This window comes from Xiphophorus maculatus, chromosome 20, assembly GCF_002775205.1.
Source record: "Xiphophorus maculatus strain JP 163 A chromosome 20, X_maculatus-5.0-male, whole genome shotgun sequence".
Classification (NCBI taxonomy): domain Eukaryota; kingdom Metazoa; phylum Chordata; class Actinopteri; order Cyprinodontiformes; family Poeciliidae; genus Xiphophorus; species Xiphophorus maculatus.
The window spans coordinates 18782908-18799001 of record NC_036462.1 but is presented as its reverse complement, the minus strand read 5'-3'; the positions used below and the strand labels follow the sequence as shown (position 1 = coordinate 18799001).

The following is a 16094-nucleotide window of genomic DNA, read 5'->3' as shown; positions in this document are numbered from 1 at the left end:
TGGAGTTAAAACAGAAAGACAAAAAAAAAATTATTCATGTTCTCTGAGAGTCTTGAGCCTAAGACACAGTATCCAGTCACAGCGTACATTAGAGGAGAGGAAAAATTAAAAAAAATATACAAATGACACACGGTGAGTATTAAAAGCTTGATATTTGATATTACACAATAATTAAAAAAGTTGAACAGGAGGCAGCACGGAGTTTGGACTGATCGCATATTTAGTGCTCAGAGATCAAACGTGTGACACTAAAATATGAAAACAAAAGAAGTGTTTCAAACTCCAGAGTCCGTGTTGCCCGTGGATGTAAAATGCTGTCTCAGTGGAGCGACTGGACGTTTCCAGCCTGATTGTGGTGTAAAAACATGGACACACATGTTGGTGTTCAGCAGGACAAGACCTGCTCCCACAGTCTTCAGGCCATGAAGTAAAAAGTTTGTCCTGCAGGCCGAAAAACCTGCAGCCTCATTTATGAAAAGGTTTCTCCGACTAACAGACATTATCCTGCCTTCTAAACATTAATAAGTTTGCCTACTATTAGACATGGCAAAAGTTACCCACCACCTCCATCGGTCTCATCTCCAACCACAGACGCATCTCAACAAATTAGAACGTGAAAAGGTTGAATTTAGTCAGTAATTCAATGCAAAACTCCCACCGTATGCAGATACATTACATGGAGTGATATATTCCACGCATTTATTCCTGTTAATATGACGACTCCGTCTTGCAGTTAATGAAAACCCAAAATATAGTTTCTCAGAACTTTAAAATATTACGTAAGACGAATAAAAAATAATGCAAATGTGATTTTATGGATGATTATCCAGTAGACCGTAGAGGCGGGCAATACAGAGTTAAAGTTTTATCATGATACTTTGTGATACTATCGTAATAACAATAAAAGTAACAATCAAAACTATTTATTACTTCTTTTTTAGGTTATTGTATAAACTGCAACTGCATGACTGATTAGAGTCTGATTAGAGTTCCCAAACTGCGCACAGTAACTGCATTTAATTATATTTTAATTCTTTTGATAGTTATTGATACTTTCATTGAACAAACAGTGGAAGAGTAGTAAAACTAACAATTCTAACAATATGGATAGTTTTTTTTTCTCCAAACATCGATTGGAAATTATCGTGACAGTAAGAAATTTATTATGATAAATGATAAATACGATAAATGCCCACCTGCAGCAAACAGTCATAGAAATTTCCCATTATTACAATCGGCCTTCTATCACCTGAAGAACGTTTCCAGGATTAAAAGACTAATGTCCCAACAAGATAAAAAGACACTCAATGCAACCTGAGTTGCATTGATTATTACAATAGTGTGTTTACAGGTTTGCAGCTGATCCAGAACGCTGCTGCTTGCGTTCTGACTAAAACCAGAAAGATGGAGAAAATCACCTCACACCTAAAATCCTGGAGCTCAGAGAATAGACTTTAAAATACTGTTAGCTTACAAACCACTGAACTGTCTTAGCACCAAAATACCTTACAGATCTGTTGTTGTTGTATCGGCCTTCTGGCTCTCATCTGCTCTGCATCAACAGAACCAGAACCAAACATTCAGCCTCTACAAACATCCAGAAAACTGCAAAACAGACGAAACACTGAGTTCCTTTAAATCAAGATTAGAAAACGACCTGCTTAGTGTTGCCTTTGTTTCATAATAAGTGGTACATTTCTGCTCTGGATTATAACTTTTTATTATTTTTAGTTTGCCAATATAATGTAAAGTCTGTTTTTTATGTTTTTTTTTTTTTTTTTGTTTAATGCATTCATGAACTGCCTTCCTGCTTAAATATACCATATAAATAAACGACTTAATTGATCTTGTGTAATATATATATTTTTTGGAGAAACTAACTTTAGGTTTCAAAGCAGTTTTAATTAAAAATCATGAAAATAAACTGAATATCACTCTGTAATGAATCTAAATATGACAAGAGTTTCTCCCCTTTGAATTGAATGCTGACAGAAATGGACGTTACGATGATATTCTAAGTTACTGACATGCATCTGTACGGTCGGCTTCCCCTTTGCCCTCATTACCGTCTCGTTTGGCAAACCCTTTCAAAGTGACATCAGGGAAAGCTTCAGACACCGTCGCCTCAAATGCAGCCCTCAGTACAAGTCACAGCGAGAGAGGTACCTAGGCAGACCTCTGGGTATAGAAGAGAATATAGGCCTGAGTGTTGCACACTTCCTCCACGCTGCAAACCTTCATCTCAGAGTCATTACAGTGGACCCAGAAACCTGAAGAACACAGGACAAAAAAGGTAAACACCAATCCTGACGGGACAGGAGCGGGACATGAAAACGAGCGTTTTCCCACCTCCTTCTGTGTTGTAGCAGTATGCGGTGTAGTGCCCTGAGCCGAAGCCTTTACCATGATGCATGACCACAGCAGACAGATCGTAGGTGTAGCCGCCTCTGTGGACAGAGTGACCTGAGTCTGTGCAGCAGTATGGTTTGATGTTCAGAACCTGGTCAAAGGCCACATGGACGCCGATTTTCTCCCGGTGGTTCCGGCCCGACCATCTGTCACAGGGAAGAGTTGGCATTAAAAACAATAACACGCATCTTAGCCTCAGACACAGAAACAACCACAGAGCAACGTGGGCAGCTTTTTAAAGAGGTTTATCAGACAGGAAGAAAAGACGGCAGAGAAACTGACCTGAAACGTTTGAGGTGCAGACGTAAAACCTGAGGTAAGCGGTAGATCAGAAGCTGCTTGCGTGCTTCTGACAGAACTAAGGGTTTGTGGGATGATTTTCTTCTTCTTTCTGAAACCAGGAGAGAGAATAAAACGTTATGCACATTATTAAATCTGCAACTTCATTCTTTTAAGAGGTAACAACTACTTTACTGTGTCCAGCAATTACAACACAGTGCAAGTTTTATTTATTTTTACATCACTTCAACAAAACATTAGTTCCTCTATGGTTTGTGTTCTTACTTAGGAGATCATCAATCTGCATTTAGAAGTTATTTTACTTTGTTCAGATCTTTTAAATTAAATTTTCTCAAACTTCAGGGCAACAGACATTTGCATTATTCAAATTAAATAAACAGAAATGGTCAGAGTGCACATAACTGAGCTACAGTGATCTGTGTTCACACCCATTGAACCTTCTTGCATTTACTCACAGTCCAACCACAAACCACAATACATGTCTTTTGACTGACTGAACACAAACTAAGAAAAAAAAAATATATATATATATTTTTTCAAATATATTACACAGCACATCTAAAAAGTGATGTCTTTATATAATAATCAGATTAATTTTGTTGCATAAACCTGCAAAACAGACTTTTTTTCCAAACAATTTCGATCTTGATTCTAAATCCTAAGTCTGTTTTGTACCCAGATGTTCTGCACTTTGCTTGAAAGCATTTTATTAATAAAATAGTTATTATTAGTGGATTAAAAGTTGTAAGTTTCAGACATGAGCAGGTATCCTCCACCATCTTAGTCAACCAATAAAACTCTAACCAAAATGTAAAATCTGTCTTCCCGTGAAGAAAAAAGCAATCACACTGAACAGCGGTCCTGTCCTGTACCAATTATCTTCAAGTGTCATTAATCAACTGCCGCACTTTGTTTTCAGTGAGTGCCGTCTCCCCTCCTTAATGCCACACACACTCCCTGCCAGGCAGCAGCAACTTTAGTTTACATCAAATCAACTTTTCATACTAGACTTTTTCAGTTATGAAACGGAGCCGTTTGTCGGTGGACATTTTGTACCGACATGAATGAGTTTGTATCCACACTGGAGACGTTTAGTAAAGAAGAAACTGGAGACGTTTGTCAACCACTGATTTTCTATAACTTACTCAGTCTACTTTAAGGATACTGGCGAGGTTAGTAAACAGCTCTGGAAAAACTGAAGAGCCCACTGCACTGAACCCCATTGAAAACCTTCTGGTTATCCCACCAAATATTGATTTCTGAACTCTTCCTGAGTTAAAACATTAGTTATGTTATTTCTAAATGAATATGAACTTGTTTTCTTTGCATTATTTGAGGTCTGAAAGCTCTGCATCTTTTTTGTTATTTTGACCATTTCTCATTTTCTGCAATAAATACTAAATTTTTACTTAGAATTTCAGAGGCATGTTGTCGGTAGTTCATAGAATAAAATAACAATGTTCATTTTACTTAAACATTTACCTATAAAGAGTGAATTCAGAGAAACAAATCATTTTAAGTGGCTCTTAATTTTTTCCAAAGCTGTATAATCCATTCTTAACATTTGATTACCATTTATAATCCGTCATGCTCCAGGAGAGTTAACTGTTTACAACAGGAAGCAGAACCATAACAATAACGGATTATTGAATTCTACAATTAATCCAAAATATTTTCCATCAAATGAATTTATCAAGAGAAGTAAGAGATACCAAATGCTTAAGTAGATGGGTTCAAAAATAGCAACATGTGGCTCTAAATCAGGGGTAAAAAGTGGTGAAGTAGAAAATCTGAACCAGAACTTGAGCAACACTTTGGGTTCAACAAGTATCCATTTAATCTGTTCAGGTCAAATACTTCATATAGGGAGGCAATTTAAAGTTTTCTTTAACTTTGACACAGAACTCTCAACAAAAAACCTTTATAATTCTAGAAACCAGAAAACAGTTTTTCTTTAACTTTCCCTTTTGGCTGTGTACCTCTGGACTCTTTCAAACTTGAAAAGTGGGAGCAATGTTTCATCAGGCCCTGAGGCTTAATGCTTACTGGATAGCTTTAGTAGATAATCATCATTTAAACATGACCAAATATATGTTTTGGTCAATGCAGCTGATGTGAACGGTTTATACTAACTGTTGCAGTGGTTGCAGGCGTAGATGTTGCCTTCAAGAGCCTCCATCTCTGTAAACTTGGACAGCATCTCTATGAGGGAGCAGCTGCGCTGGTACGCAGTGGCGCCCGAGCCTTTGTTCCTGCTGTGATATCGCTCTGGAAACTCCAGCGATAAATCCCAGAACGGCTCCACTGTGTTGGACTTGTGCTTACAGGACAGACACGTCACCTAAAAACAGAAGAGGAAGAAGGAAGAGATTAGGACAATAAAATCAATCGTAGTGTTTTAAGTTCTTTATTATTATTTTCTAAATTTTCATATTTAATCATGCAATTTCGGTTGTTAAATTCTGTTCGTATAAAGCACTTCGTTGAAGAGGACTGTTTTAAATAAAGTCTGACTGATCATTTTACTCTGGTGTCCAAATTAGAGATGCACAGACAAAATGAAACTCAAAAATCTGGTCTGAATTGATTAATCAATTATTGAAATAAATGCAAACTAATTTAGTACATCAATTAATTGTTAACTGGAGTAAACAGACTCAAAAAAGGCCTTTTGCTGAAAGAACACCACGTTCTGAGCAGTAATTAAATCAAAACTGTATATAATAACTATTTTGCATTCCAGATATACAGTACAGACCAAAAGTTTGGACACACTTTCTAATTGAATTCAATGAGAAGGTGTGTCCAAACTTTTGGTCTGTACTGTATATATTAAAAAAAAAAACATACATTAAAGGCATGCTGTTTCTGAATCTCAGGTAATAACATTTTTATTTTCTTATTTGTAAAAGGAATTGACTTACTTATTTCCATCTTTTAATGAACTTGTAATATTGTATGAAAAAGGCTTTAGTGACGAAATGAAAAATTTGAAGACGGTGCCAATGTTTTATCCAATTAATCATCAGAACAACTGATAGATTAATCGATTGTCCTAATCTGAACACCCCATAACCAAACAGAGGAAGTTGCCATAAACAACATCGCTATTCAGTGGTCGTTGTGACTAAGCGGCCGTTTATACAACTAATAAAATGCGACCACAGTCAGACTTCTGTGTGAACAATTTACGACCCAAAGCGACCCGCATGCGCTGATGTCACACGACAATGCATTGTTCACAGAAGTAACAATTAATGCCGCCATCTACGGCTCAGTTCTAAATTTTGGAGCAGCAGGAGCCGACAGTATCGCCATGATCATACCAAACCAAAGCAAGCGAATCAAAAGAAAGCATTAACTAATAGCAGTGGCATTTTGTGGCGCATGACTGCATTATTTTCATAATAATCACTGCTTGCTTCAGCCACAATTTACATCCTGATTTGCCATGTCTGGCTTCTTCTGGTGCAGAATTATGACATGTTTCTCCCGTCCATGAAGAAAAAGTCAGATAAAACGTGGCATGACGGCTCAGACTGCAGACGCCTTGAAAACGATGTGATTTAGTCACATACAGAAGAGGTACAGGTCATCTTTTTGGAGAGTTAAAAGATCAGAACTGGGCTTTATATGAAATATGGGTCCCATATGTGCCAAAACAATAAATTAATAAAAAAAGTTGTCAAGTGCTAAAGATCCCATTTAAATAGAAACTGTATTTTGCACATGTTAATTTGTCTGGAGTTTGTCGAGGGTCCAACAGAGTCAAACTTTCAACAAGAACTGTTGAAATGTCCGTTAAAATTATTAAAATCTTACTTTACAAATATGATCTTTAAAGTTTCTCTAAAAGCAAGTAAAGCACCAAACAACACAGTGATGGAGCTGAATAATGAATAATTGGTAGCTGATGCGAGGCTGTACAACCAATTAAAGAAAAATTAAAATTTTAATCAAAGAGTGTAACTTGCTTTGAGTGAAATGAATTACAGTCACAGAAAAAACAACCATGGCTTTTAGGGTGAAGAAGAAACCTGACCATCATTTGCTCTTATCAGACTTCAGGAACATTTTTCATCGTTTCAGAGGAAACAAAGTCTTTTATATACAGAAACAAGCAAAATAACAAAAAGAGGAGTTGTAACAAGAAAGAAATGTTTTTTTCCCAGTTACAATGGAGCTGCAGCATTAAATAAGCCATAGATCGGAATTGGCCAGTTTTCAACTGATCAGTGACCTGGAAGTCAAATAGAGAAAAACCTGCTCTCCCTGCCCCCCGTTCATTAAATCAGGGCTGTCCACAGAGCAGCTGGGGGCCATTTTGTGGCCCCTGGGATGATTTTGTGCATAGTAACAATGATGAAAATTTGGCCTCCAGCACAGGTGATTGATATGGACTGAGATTTTAAATTAACGCAAAATTAAATCTCAAAATGTAAAATGAAATCTCACTACAATGGAAAATATTCCACACAGCACATAGAATTGGTATTTTAATAACCACACCCCTTGTGGTTTTTACCATCTAATTTTATACTAAATAAACTTTGGTGCAGCCACATTTCTTATTCACCAAACTTGGTTAAATAGTCCTGGTATCTATAAAGTGACAAAATTATTTACTTACTGCTGAGACAATACTAAATTCTGTATTAATTTTTAGAAAATCTGGATTTATTTATTTTTTACCAGTGAGTTTCCATAGTTCAGAGTGATGTCAGCATGCCTTATGCTTACCATGTTGTTCCACAAGAGTGTTTTACAGCTTCCATTTATTTGGAATTTGAATTTAAGTCAATTTGATGGTAATTATGACTTTAATTACAAGAATAAAGTTGTAATATCAGGAAAATTAAGTCATTTTCTGAGAACTCCTACACAATAATTAAAATTAGGAGCACTGAGCATTTTATGAAGTTATACTTTAGTATAAGTCTTACAGATAAGGAAATATGTAATCTTTTAACACACCTGCATCAAATTATTATCAGTAATACAATTTTGAAACTACTGTGTCTATAAACTGTGTCTATTTAGAAGAAAAAATGACACGGACTGAACTGCTGAGATCAGATCTTGATAACCCTTTGGAAGCTTTTTCTCATTACAACGACTTCTTCCTCACATTTTTAGCTTTGCTGTTTTTTTCTGATAAAATTGTCTTTATTCTGCCAATATTATGACTAGCTTTTCATAACAAAGATTCTCATAGCCTGGCCCTAACACTCCACCATACATCTCACAGAGAGGAATATAGAAATAAAACTCACTTTTTGGAAATATTTTCTGTCATTTGCCATTCCTTTTTTAGAAAAGCAAGCAAGGAGAGATCAAAAATCGATTGAAATTGGATCAGGTATGACAAAAATCTGAGATTTTATTTAGTATTAGTCTGAAACAGTCTGACTGGAGCATTACTAATCAGCGCTGAACAGCTGTATTTGCTGCCATGCTGTCGGTCTCACCTGGCTGAGCAGCTGCCCGTGAAAGATGGTGTTCAGAACCTTCAGCACTTGCTTGGACAGCTTCCTCTTTGTGATGGGGATGACTATCCGCCGCTTGGACCCCTCCGTGTCCAGTTCCTGCTGCACCTTGTCCAGCAGCTCACACAGGAACTCCTGGGCGTCTTGCTGGTCGTATCCACGGAACGCCGGGATTAGGTTCCACACGGAGTGCAGCATGGCGAAGGGAGACACAAGAGTCCACCGGCCCGACCACATGACCCTGAATAGTGTATGCAGCTCGTGACACAGAGACATTTGCTGGCGAGTCGAGCAGCGAGGCTCTTTGGGCTGGACCAGTTCTGCAGCCTGTGGGGACGGGGCAACGCTCTCCTTTTTGCCCACAGGCAAATTCCAACACCCCGCCTTCCCCATGCGTCCCAGAGGGTTCTCCGACAGTGGCGGAGTGGTGCCGCTGTTGACGACAGCTCCAGTCACCCCTTTCATGCCCTGGGAGTGGTTGGTCTTGGCCAGCAGCTCCTCAGTCTCACACAGGTCCAAAGTGAGAAAACACTCCCTGAATTTCTGCAGGTGGCTCAGCACTTGCAATATTGAGTTCATGTAGCACGTGTTTCCCAAGTTGCGTAGACCAGTGACACCTGGAGCGTGCCTCCTCCGCGTTACGGCGTGCGTGGAGTAGTACCTCCTCAACTTAGCGGCTCTGCTGATCTGTGGCGCCCGGCGGGGCAGGGCGAGGAGTGAAGGCTTCTTGGGAGGTGGAGGTAGGCGTTCTGGGGGGTCGCGAAATTTGCGAGGAATGAGTGTCATGGTTGAACGTGGCCCCTGAGTCAGAAGCCTGGCACTCTTTCTAGGAGGAATGTTGCCGAGGTCTTCCAGGAGTTTCCTTTTCACCTCCTTCTTTTGTCTCCTGGCCTCCTCAAGTTTCTCCTTGCGCTGGTTCTGAACCTCTTGGTGTTTTCTAATCCACGTCTGAAGCATCTTTCCTAGGAGCGCTTTTCTCCTATGGCGCAGGGCCAGCTGCATGGCAGGTTGCGGCCCACCTTCCAACACCCAGGGGGCGCAGTCCCCCCCAGCGGAGGAGCGCAGCGACCGCCTACCTGGGCTCCGGACAGTAGAGAGAGCGCCTCTGAGGAGCTTGAGGTCTCCCTCTGCATTATCATTCAGTACATAGTCTCCACAGGCGAAGCAGAAGACATCCAGCTCACGCACCTCCATGGCCAATGGGTGTTGGGACTCCTGAAAGTGTTTGAGGAAGTGCTCCTCTATGAAGCGTCCACAGGCAACGTGGGAGCACTTGAGACAGGCCCACACCGAATCCGTGGTGCTGCATTCCACACAGTGCCATTTCTGTGGATTGAGGATGGAATGGTCTTGGCCCAGACGAAGGCGAACCACGTGCTTACAGCGATCCATCTGTCTGGATGCACATGTGGCCTCAGTTATAGGACACACGTCCTGCAGCGAAGCAGCAACTCATTCTGATGGAAGATTTACACAAGAAGACAGAAAAGGTGCAGATTTGTTAATATAAAAATATGATTTCCAGTGCTCATACTAAGTCTGTAGAAAATAAGCAGTAAATCAATTAATTGCATGATAGATTGATAATTTCCATGATCTAGTTTTTTCTGTCTCTTTCTTTCAAAAACTGGATGACCAAAAGCTTCAGCCTCAACAAGATCCTTTTTTTGAAGAGCAACTTTGATTACAAAGACTACATTTTATTTATCGTTTCTGTACTTTTGTTTATTTATTTTGGATATTTAAAATATCTTCCAGTGTTAAATGGTTTTTAGGAATTCAAGTTGATTGAACTATGAGAGGGTGAACTGGCATTATTATGTCACTATTAGTGACATAATACCTGAAATTGGTTTTAGAACAACATCATCATTTATTGCAATAACGTCTACAACAACTTGTGCAGCAAAATTTGTTTTTCACAACACTTTATTGTTGAACAATCTTACAGTTATCTTTTGGGGTAGGTCTATACCTGCTCTGCATTTCCTCAGATTTTTATCCATTTTTATTTTTAGAAAATAACCCAAACTCTGACAGATTAGCAGAATCTGCGAACAGCAACCATTGTATCATGCTACTGATTCTCATTCTGATTTATGCCATAATTTTGACCACGTCAGTCTAACATATGAATCAGTTTTGATTCTGACTGTATTTTTGCAGTCAGAAGGTGAACTACGCGTTTGCTCTTTCCCCTACATGGCTTGTTGCAAACTGCAAACATGACTACTTATGGCTTTCTTTCAACAATAAATCTCTTCCAGCCACTCTTTCATAAACAGCAGAGTTGTAGAGTGCACAGGGGTGTTGCACAAAGACAAACACTTGAATAAGTATTATTTTCATTGCTTTCTTTTAATAACAGCAGTCACTCTACAGAACAATAGATTGCTGCAATCAATGTAACAACCACTAATTCCAGCAAAATATATTTAACAGTTATTAAAGAAGTACTTTTATAAACACTGGAACACTTATAGTTAGTTATAATCATCTGCAAAATGTTTTTGCTGCAATTAATCTTTCTTGGCTTCTGGAAGAACGTTTCCAAAGCCTCCGAATACAAGAACTCAAATGTTTGGTCCATTTATGTCTACATTTCTTTATTTCTGTATCTATATTTTTTATCTGTATCTTTCCATCTCTAAGTCTTTACCTACTGTATCTTTCTCTAATGATCATGTTTTCATTTACTTACCAAGCTGTTAGGGGGAGTATTTCCCCTCTAACAGTCAAGCAGGATCACAACCTTTTTATTCAATGACTTGATTTCTGCTGCATGTCGGGGGAAAGACATGAAGCTTTTGGACTATTTTTTGTACTAGGACCTTCACCATGTGTATCAGGAGTGGGAGAGCTACTCTTGCTGCTACTCACAGGAGTGCAAGTGCTGCCATTATAATTATATAAATTGCATTTACAAAACGCAGATATGCTTGCCTGTTTTGCAGGTTTTTGCGACATTTTCGTCTTGCGACTCAGCGTCTGTGAGGAGTACAGAGCATGTGTTTTTGACCAGGTTTTGTTTACTTCGGCGTTTCAAAAAAGAGAGCTGAAAGTAGACAAGCGTGATCTAATTTTATTTATTTAGGCTAATAAAATCAATAGTATTAACTGTAAACGCATACGATTACTAGGTACATGCCGTGTTCCTGTTGGGAACGGGGGTAAGGGAAACGGTAAACTGGGATCTTGTTTTATAACCAAACCCCGCAAAAAGCGTCTCCCCTACTTTACTCCTGTCCCAGTTCAGTGCTCACATTGACCTCTGAGGCCCCAACAGAACAGCTGAGACTGAACATTTCCTGAAAACCATGTGTAATTCTTGTATTCCTGGATATGCTACACTGTGCTCATCTATGACATAAAATCGCAGTAAAACACAATCAGGTCTGCACCTGTAAAATGTGACCGGTGGAAAGGTTCAAAGGAGTTGAGCCCTTGCATTGCACCGTAGACCACTGTCTCTTCTAATAAGCAAAACTACTGAGCATACATTTATAGAGAAAGGAAATGAAACTGGTTTACTAACTGTACAAGAAGTTCTCTTGATCAGATCTGTTGCATCACATCATCTGAAATCAGCAACAAGCCTCAGGCCGATCGCTCACATCCACCGTCAGCACCAGCACCAACAGGAGGAGACTGGAAAACAGCCATGACAGGTCGCATAATGGACCAATTAATGAGGCCATCGGAACCGCTAAATAATGCTACACAAATGAGGCATTTGCAGCGTTTCAAATGAATTTGCATGAAGAATTTTAATCAAGGCTTTTTCCAATTCCTGAACAAAATACAGTCACTAAAAGCATCATAAAAAATGTATTTTAACAAGGAGGGTTACCTTGTATTCATTTTATTTCACTATTAACAAGATTGTGAATGAAATCGCCATATAGCAAGACATACAATACATGATTATTTTAAATAATTTCTTGCAATTCCTTATTGTTTCCAAGCTCTGTTTGTTAGCTTTGTTTCACTATGAACAGAGAACAAGCTTTGGCTCCCATATAAAAGCTTTAAAAATTTGTTTTTACAATTGTGATTTTTGTTTTAATTGAAGATATTAACGGTCTTTATATGAAGAGGAACTCAAGAATAAATAGTGTAATTTTTAACAGTGGAGTAGTAGTAATACGACATATTTGTGATGGCAAAAGTTTTGTTTCATAATGTGCATATTTGCTGTGTTAATATTTTGAGTTAGATATCAAAAATTTGACTACCTTTCAGGATACAGTCCACTGGAAAAGTAATTAACTCTTCACAGATTTCTTCTGTTTTTATTTGCATGCTTAATGATCCTGTTTAAACATTTTTATGAGACAATAGCAACCCTAGTAATTACAAAATACCATTTCATTTAAGGAAAAAGTTTTCCAATTTAATCTGGCCCTGTGTGAAAAAGTAATTGCCCTCTAAATGTAAGACATAGTTATACCACCTTTGGCAATAATGACCACACAGTATTTTACGTCACTGTTGAAAAAATATTGACCCACTTGTCTTTGCAGAACCGTTTAAACTCAGCCATATTGGAGGGTCATTTTGGTATCCCATTCTCTTCTGGGAACATTTCTAAATGTTCTCTCCATTTGTTCTCACTGGGCTTTGACTCCCAAAGACTTAGTAATGGCTTGGTAACTATTTGCAGACTGATAAATGTCAGTGCCTTTGATTCTCACCTGCTCTTGATTTATTCGTTCGTTTTATTAATTTAGTTTTTTGATAGGGCAAGGTGTATTGCTTGTTTGAGATTTTTTGTGTGTGTGTGTGTGTTGTGTGCCAACTTCATGTTTCATTTAATGTCTTGGTTGCACAGCTCTGGCAAAAATCAACCTCGAGTGGCCTGACTGTAGAAATTAAAACTAACAGATACAATTAATCACATCTAATTTTTAATTTAACAAAGACGGAAATTGTTCACAAAGAACCACATCGGTTTAGTAACTTAATAGAGTATTTTTGTTCTTACTTATGTTTGGTAAATTTGTTTGGCAATCTGAAATACTTACTAAAAACATTAAAGGAGGGGAGACTTTTTAACTTGTCCCACATTTTATTGATCTGGTCTTTCTAATCAACAAACTTTCAGCATGTGTTAAACTGTAAATTCTTTTGACAAAGTTTCATGGTGCATTTTAACAAGTACTTTAAATAAGGATTAGAATTATTTCTACCACTTCCTTAAAATATACAAAAAGAGTACGTGTGTTAAAATAGCAATGGTTAATCCTTTGTGGTGTTCTGTTCTAAACCAGTTTCTCCTCTTTGTGCAACTCATTCACTGCTTAACGCTGAAAAATGTTCCTGAAGAGAAACCATGATCTCTGGGTCAGGGCAACTGGTCCCCTCTTGGTTGCACACAAGCCGTGTTATGTTGTGCTGCTGCCGCATGCATGTTCACGTTACAATCGCATTAACCCTGATATTTAACATTACTACGTCTCCGCTGCGTCAGTGTGCGTTTTTATCTGCTGTCCGGTTCAAGGGGAGGGGAGCTTTCTCCTCAAGCCATGCTAGCCTCTAGCTCACCATCTCCATGTTGAGCCAGAACAAAGAACAGTCGGAGAGCCACTCTCCAGGAACCTCCAACAACTTTGTTGCTGTGAGCCCAGCCAGCAGTAAGTTAGCTAACGCCGCTAGCTACAGCGGCTCTGCACAGGGCTTAGCTCCTGCTATAAACCCCCTTTGCTGTGTTTTTACCTGGAGCCCACTTTGTTATACTTGCAGTATTTAAAGTGGTGACCATTCCAGCTGCTAAATAAGAAGTAGCATTAGCTCGGCTGCTAACGCGTTTTTTTGTTTGTTTTTTCTAAGCGAGGACAATTGAAGTTAACCTAACGGTTGTTGTTGTTCGCTAACGTTGACTAACGGCTAAGCTCCCCGAGCGAAGCGTTTAAAAACTCCCCGGTGACATTCTCCGCGCAGAGCCGCCTATAGAGACGTGGACGCTGGGCCTCGGTTGCACTCGTTTTGTTTTTACTACATTTGCATCCCCTTGTATTTAGGAAAAAAAAAAAAAAAAAAAGAAAAGTAAGGTTACCATCGTCAGCATCCATCCATCCGGTTCACTCAGAGAGCTGCGGCGGATTGTTGTCCTCCTCACAGATTGAACAACCCAACTCTCGAAACGAGCCCGGACCCAGCTGCTCTCATTGGACCGGGACTGAGCGGCATCCGGGAGCTTATTGGCCCAGCAGCTGAACAACAGGCGGCAGGATGGGCCGTCCTTCCGTCCACCCACCGAGGCCACATGGAACAATAACCCGAAGCTCGGGCGATAAGAACGGCTACCCGACCCCGGTTCCCCTCATAATAAACCGTGTGGCCCAGGTGTCAGATGGTTGAAATTAATCTAATAAAATGCAGAGAGAGGAGGGTAGTGTAGATTTTAATCTGCGCTGGAGGTGATTTCTCCCACTGCGAATGATAGTAGTTGAAGTTGACACAAAAAGTGACACCAGTACAAAGCTGCTGCCTGCAGCAAGGAAAGTTTCCTGTTCTCACAAGAACAGTAACTACATTAGACGATCAGTAGTTTGTTATCCCACAGAGTGCCTGTTACAGAAGCATTCATGCTCTCTTTTTTCCCAGTTTTTGTCACGTTATAATTTAATCTTAGTATAAATACAGCTGCCTTACAGGTTAACTATGCAGATCGTAGGTTATAAAATACAAAGTTTGAACATTTCAAAACCATGGTCAAAGAGTATGACATATTTACAAATTTAGAAAGACAGGGTATTGTGCATCCAAACTGACCAGAAGGGAAATAAGAGCATTAATAAGAGATTTAAACTTGTTGTTCAGACGCTCCCCGTTAATGCTGACTGAAGAAGAGCTGGTTTGCAAAGAAAAATTGTGAGAATTTCTGTCTCTAGATGTGCAACAGTAATAAAGAAATAAACCCAAAGACTTGGATACCACACTTTTTAAATGTTTTCTTTAAAAAAAAATTCCAAACCATTCTTCTCCTTCATTTACACAGTTGTGTATGGGTTTATTTTGATCTATGAAATGAAACACCAATAAAATAAATTTAACTTTTAGACTAACATAAAAATAGTATGAACAGATAACTGTGATATAAATACTTGTGCGAGGATGGTGTACACAATCACAGCAAACAGATTTGAACACTAATACGTATATTCTGTCCCTCTGGGGAAATTTAAGAAAGTCCATCCTATTTTTGTTCCAGTTTCAAATTATTTGAACCAGCTTATTTACTTAACTGTACAAAACCACAGACGCCACCATTACATGCACATGTTGAACAATTCCTTAAATTCTCATACTCAGTTATACATTTCTGCTAATGTGCCGTTTTAATTACTGCACACAAGAATTATTTTTCTTGTGTTGTAAATTTGCCCTCACTGTAAAGTCTCTTGTTCTCATATTTTTTACCTTTGTGTGAATATGCATTCTTCCATTTACCTTTAACTTGCTGCTGGTAAACCTACATTTCCCTACTAACTGACAACAACGAATATCTGTTCTTTTGAAGTCTATATCATTGTTTATGTTAAAATTAAATAGTAGAAAAAAAAATGTTTTAATCCAAACTACATTTGTAAAAAAAATAATACTGTCATAGATCTTTTCTTAAAGTAATTTACCATCTATTCATCCATTATTAACCTATAATTACCCCTAATTTATTATATTTGTACCTGAATTGTCTATGAAATGGTTGATTATTGTAAAAAGATAATCAGTTTCAGTTTTTCTATAAGATCGCTCAAAATGTGACCAACCTTTAAGGTTTTTGAAGTTTCATTATAGTAATATTGTCTCTGCTTCGTTATAGTAATTTTTTTAAAATGCCCAAATTATTAATAGCGCTTGTATAAAAATATAATACATGTAAGACTTGTTCTATCA

At 38.4% G+C, this 16094-nt stretch overlaps 1 protein-coding gene across 3 annotated transcripts; it reads right to left on the bottom strand.

Annotated features, from left to right (window-relative positions):
- Nucleotides 1–273: 273 nt before the first annotated feature.
- usp49 (ubiquitin specific peptidase 49) lies at nucleotides 274–15045 on the bottom strand. 3 transcript variants are annotated; one of them, XM_023325607.1, is made up of 8 exons: nucleotides 14251–15045; nucleotides 11731–11843; nucleotides 11139–11183; nucleotides 8178–9652; nucleotides 4843–5050; nucleotides 2692–2800; nucleotides 2350–2555; nucleotides 274–2270 (listed from the first exon to the last, which is right to left on the bottom strand). In XM_023325607.1, exons 4-8 carry the CDS (start codon nucleotides 9585–9587, stop codon nucleotides 2167–2169), a joined length of 2037 nt encoding a protein of 678 aa, XP_023181375.1. In that variant the 5' UTR covers nucleotides 9588–9652; nucleotides 11139–11183; nucleotides 11731–11843; nucleotides 14251–15045; the 3' UTR covers nucleotides 274–2166. The 3 variants fall into 3 exon arrangements, with proteins under 3 accessions (XP_023181375.1, XP_023181373.1, XP_014324551.1); XM_023325605.1 differs by lacking the exon at nucleotides 11139–11183; XM_014469065.2 differs by lacking the exons at nucleotides 11139–11183; nucleotides 11731–11843.
- Nucleotides 15046–16094: the final 1049 nt, after the last annotated feature.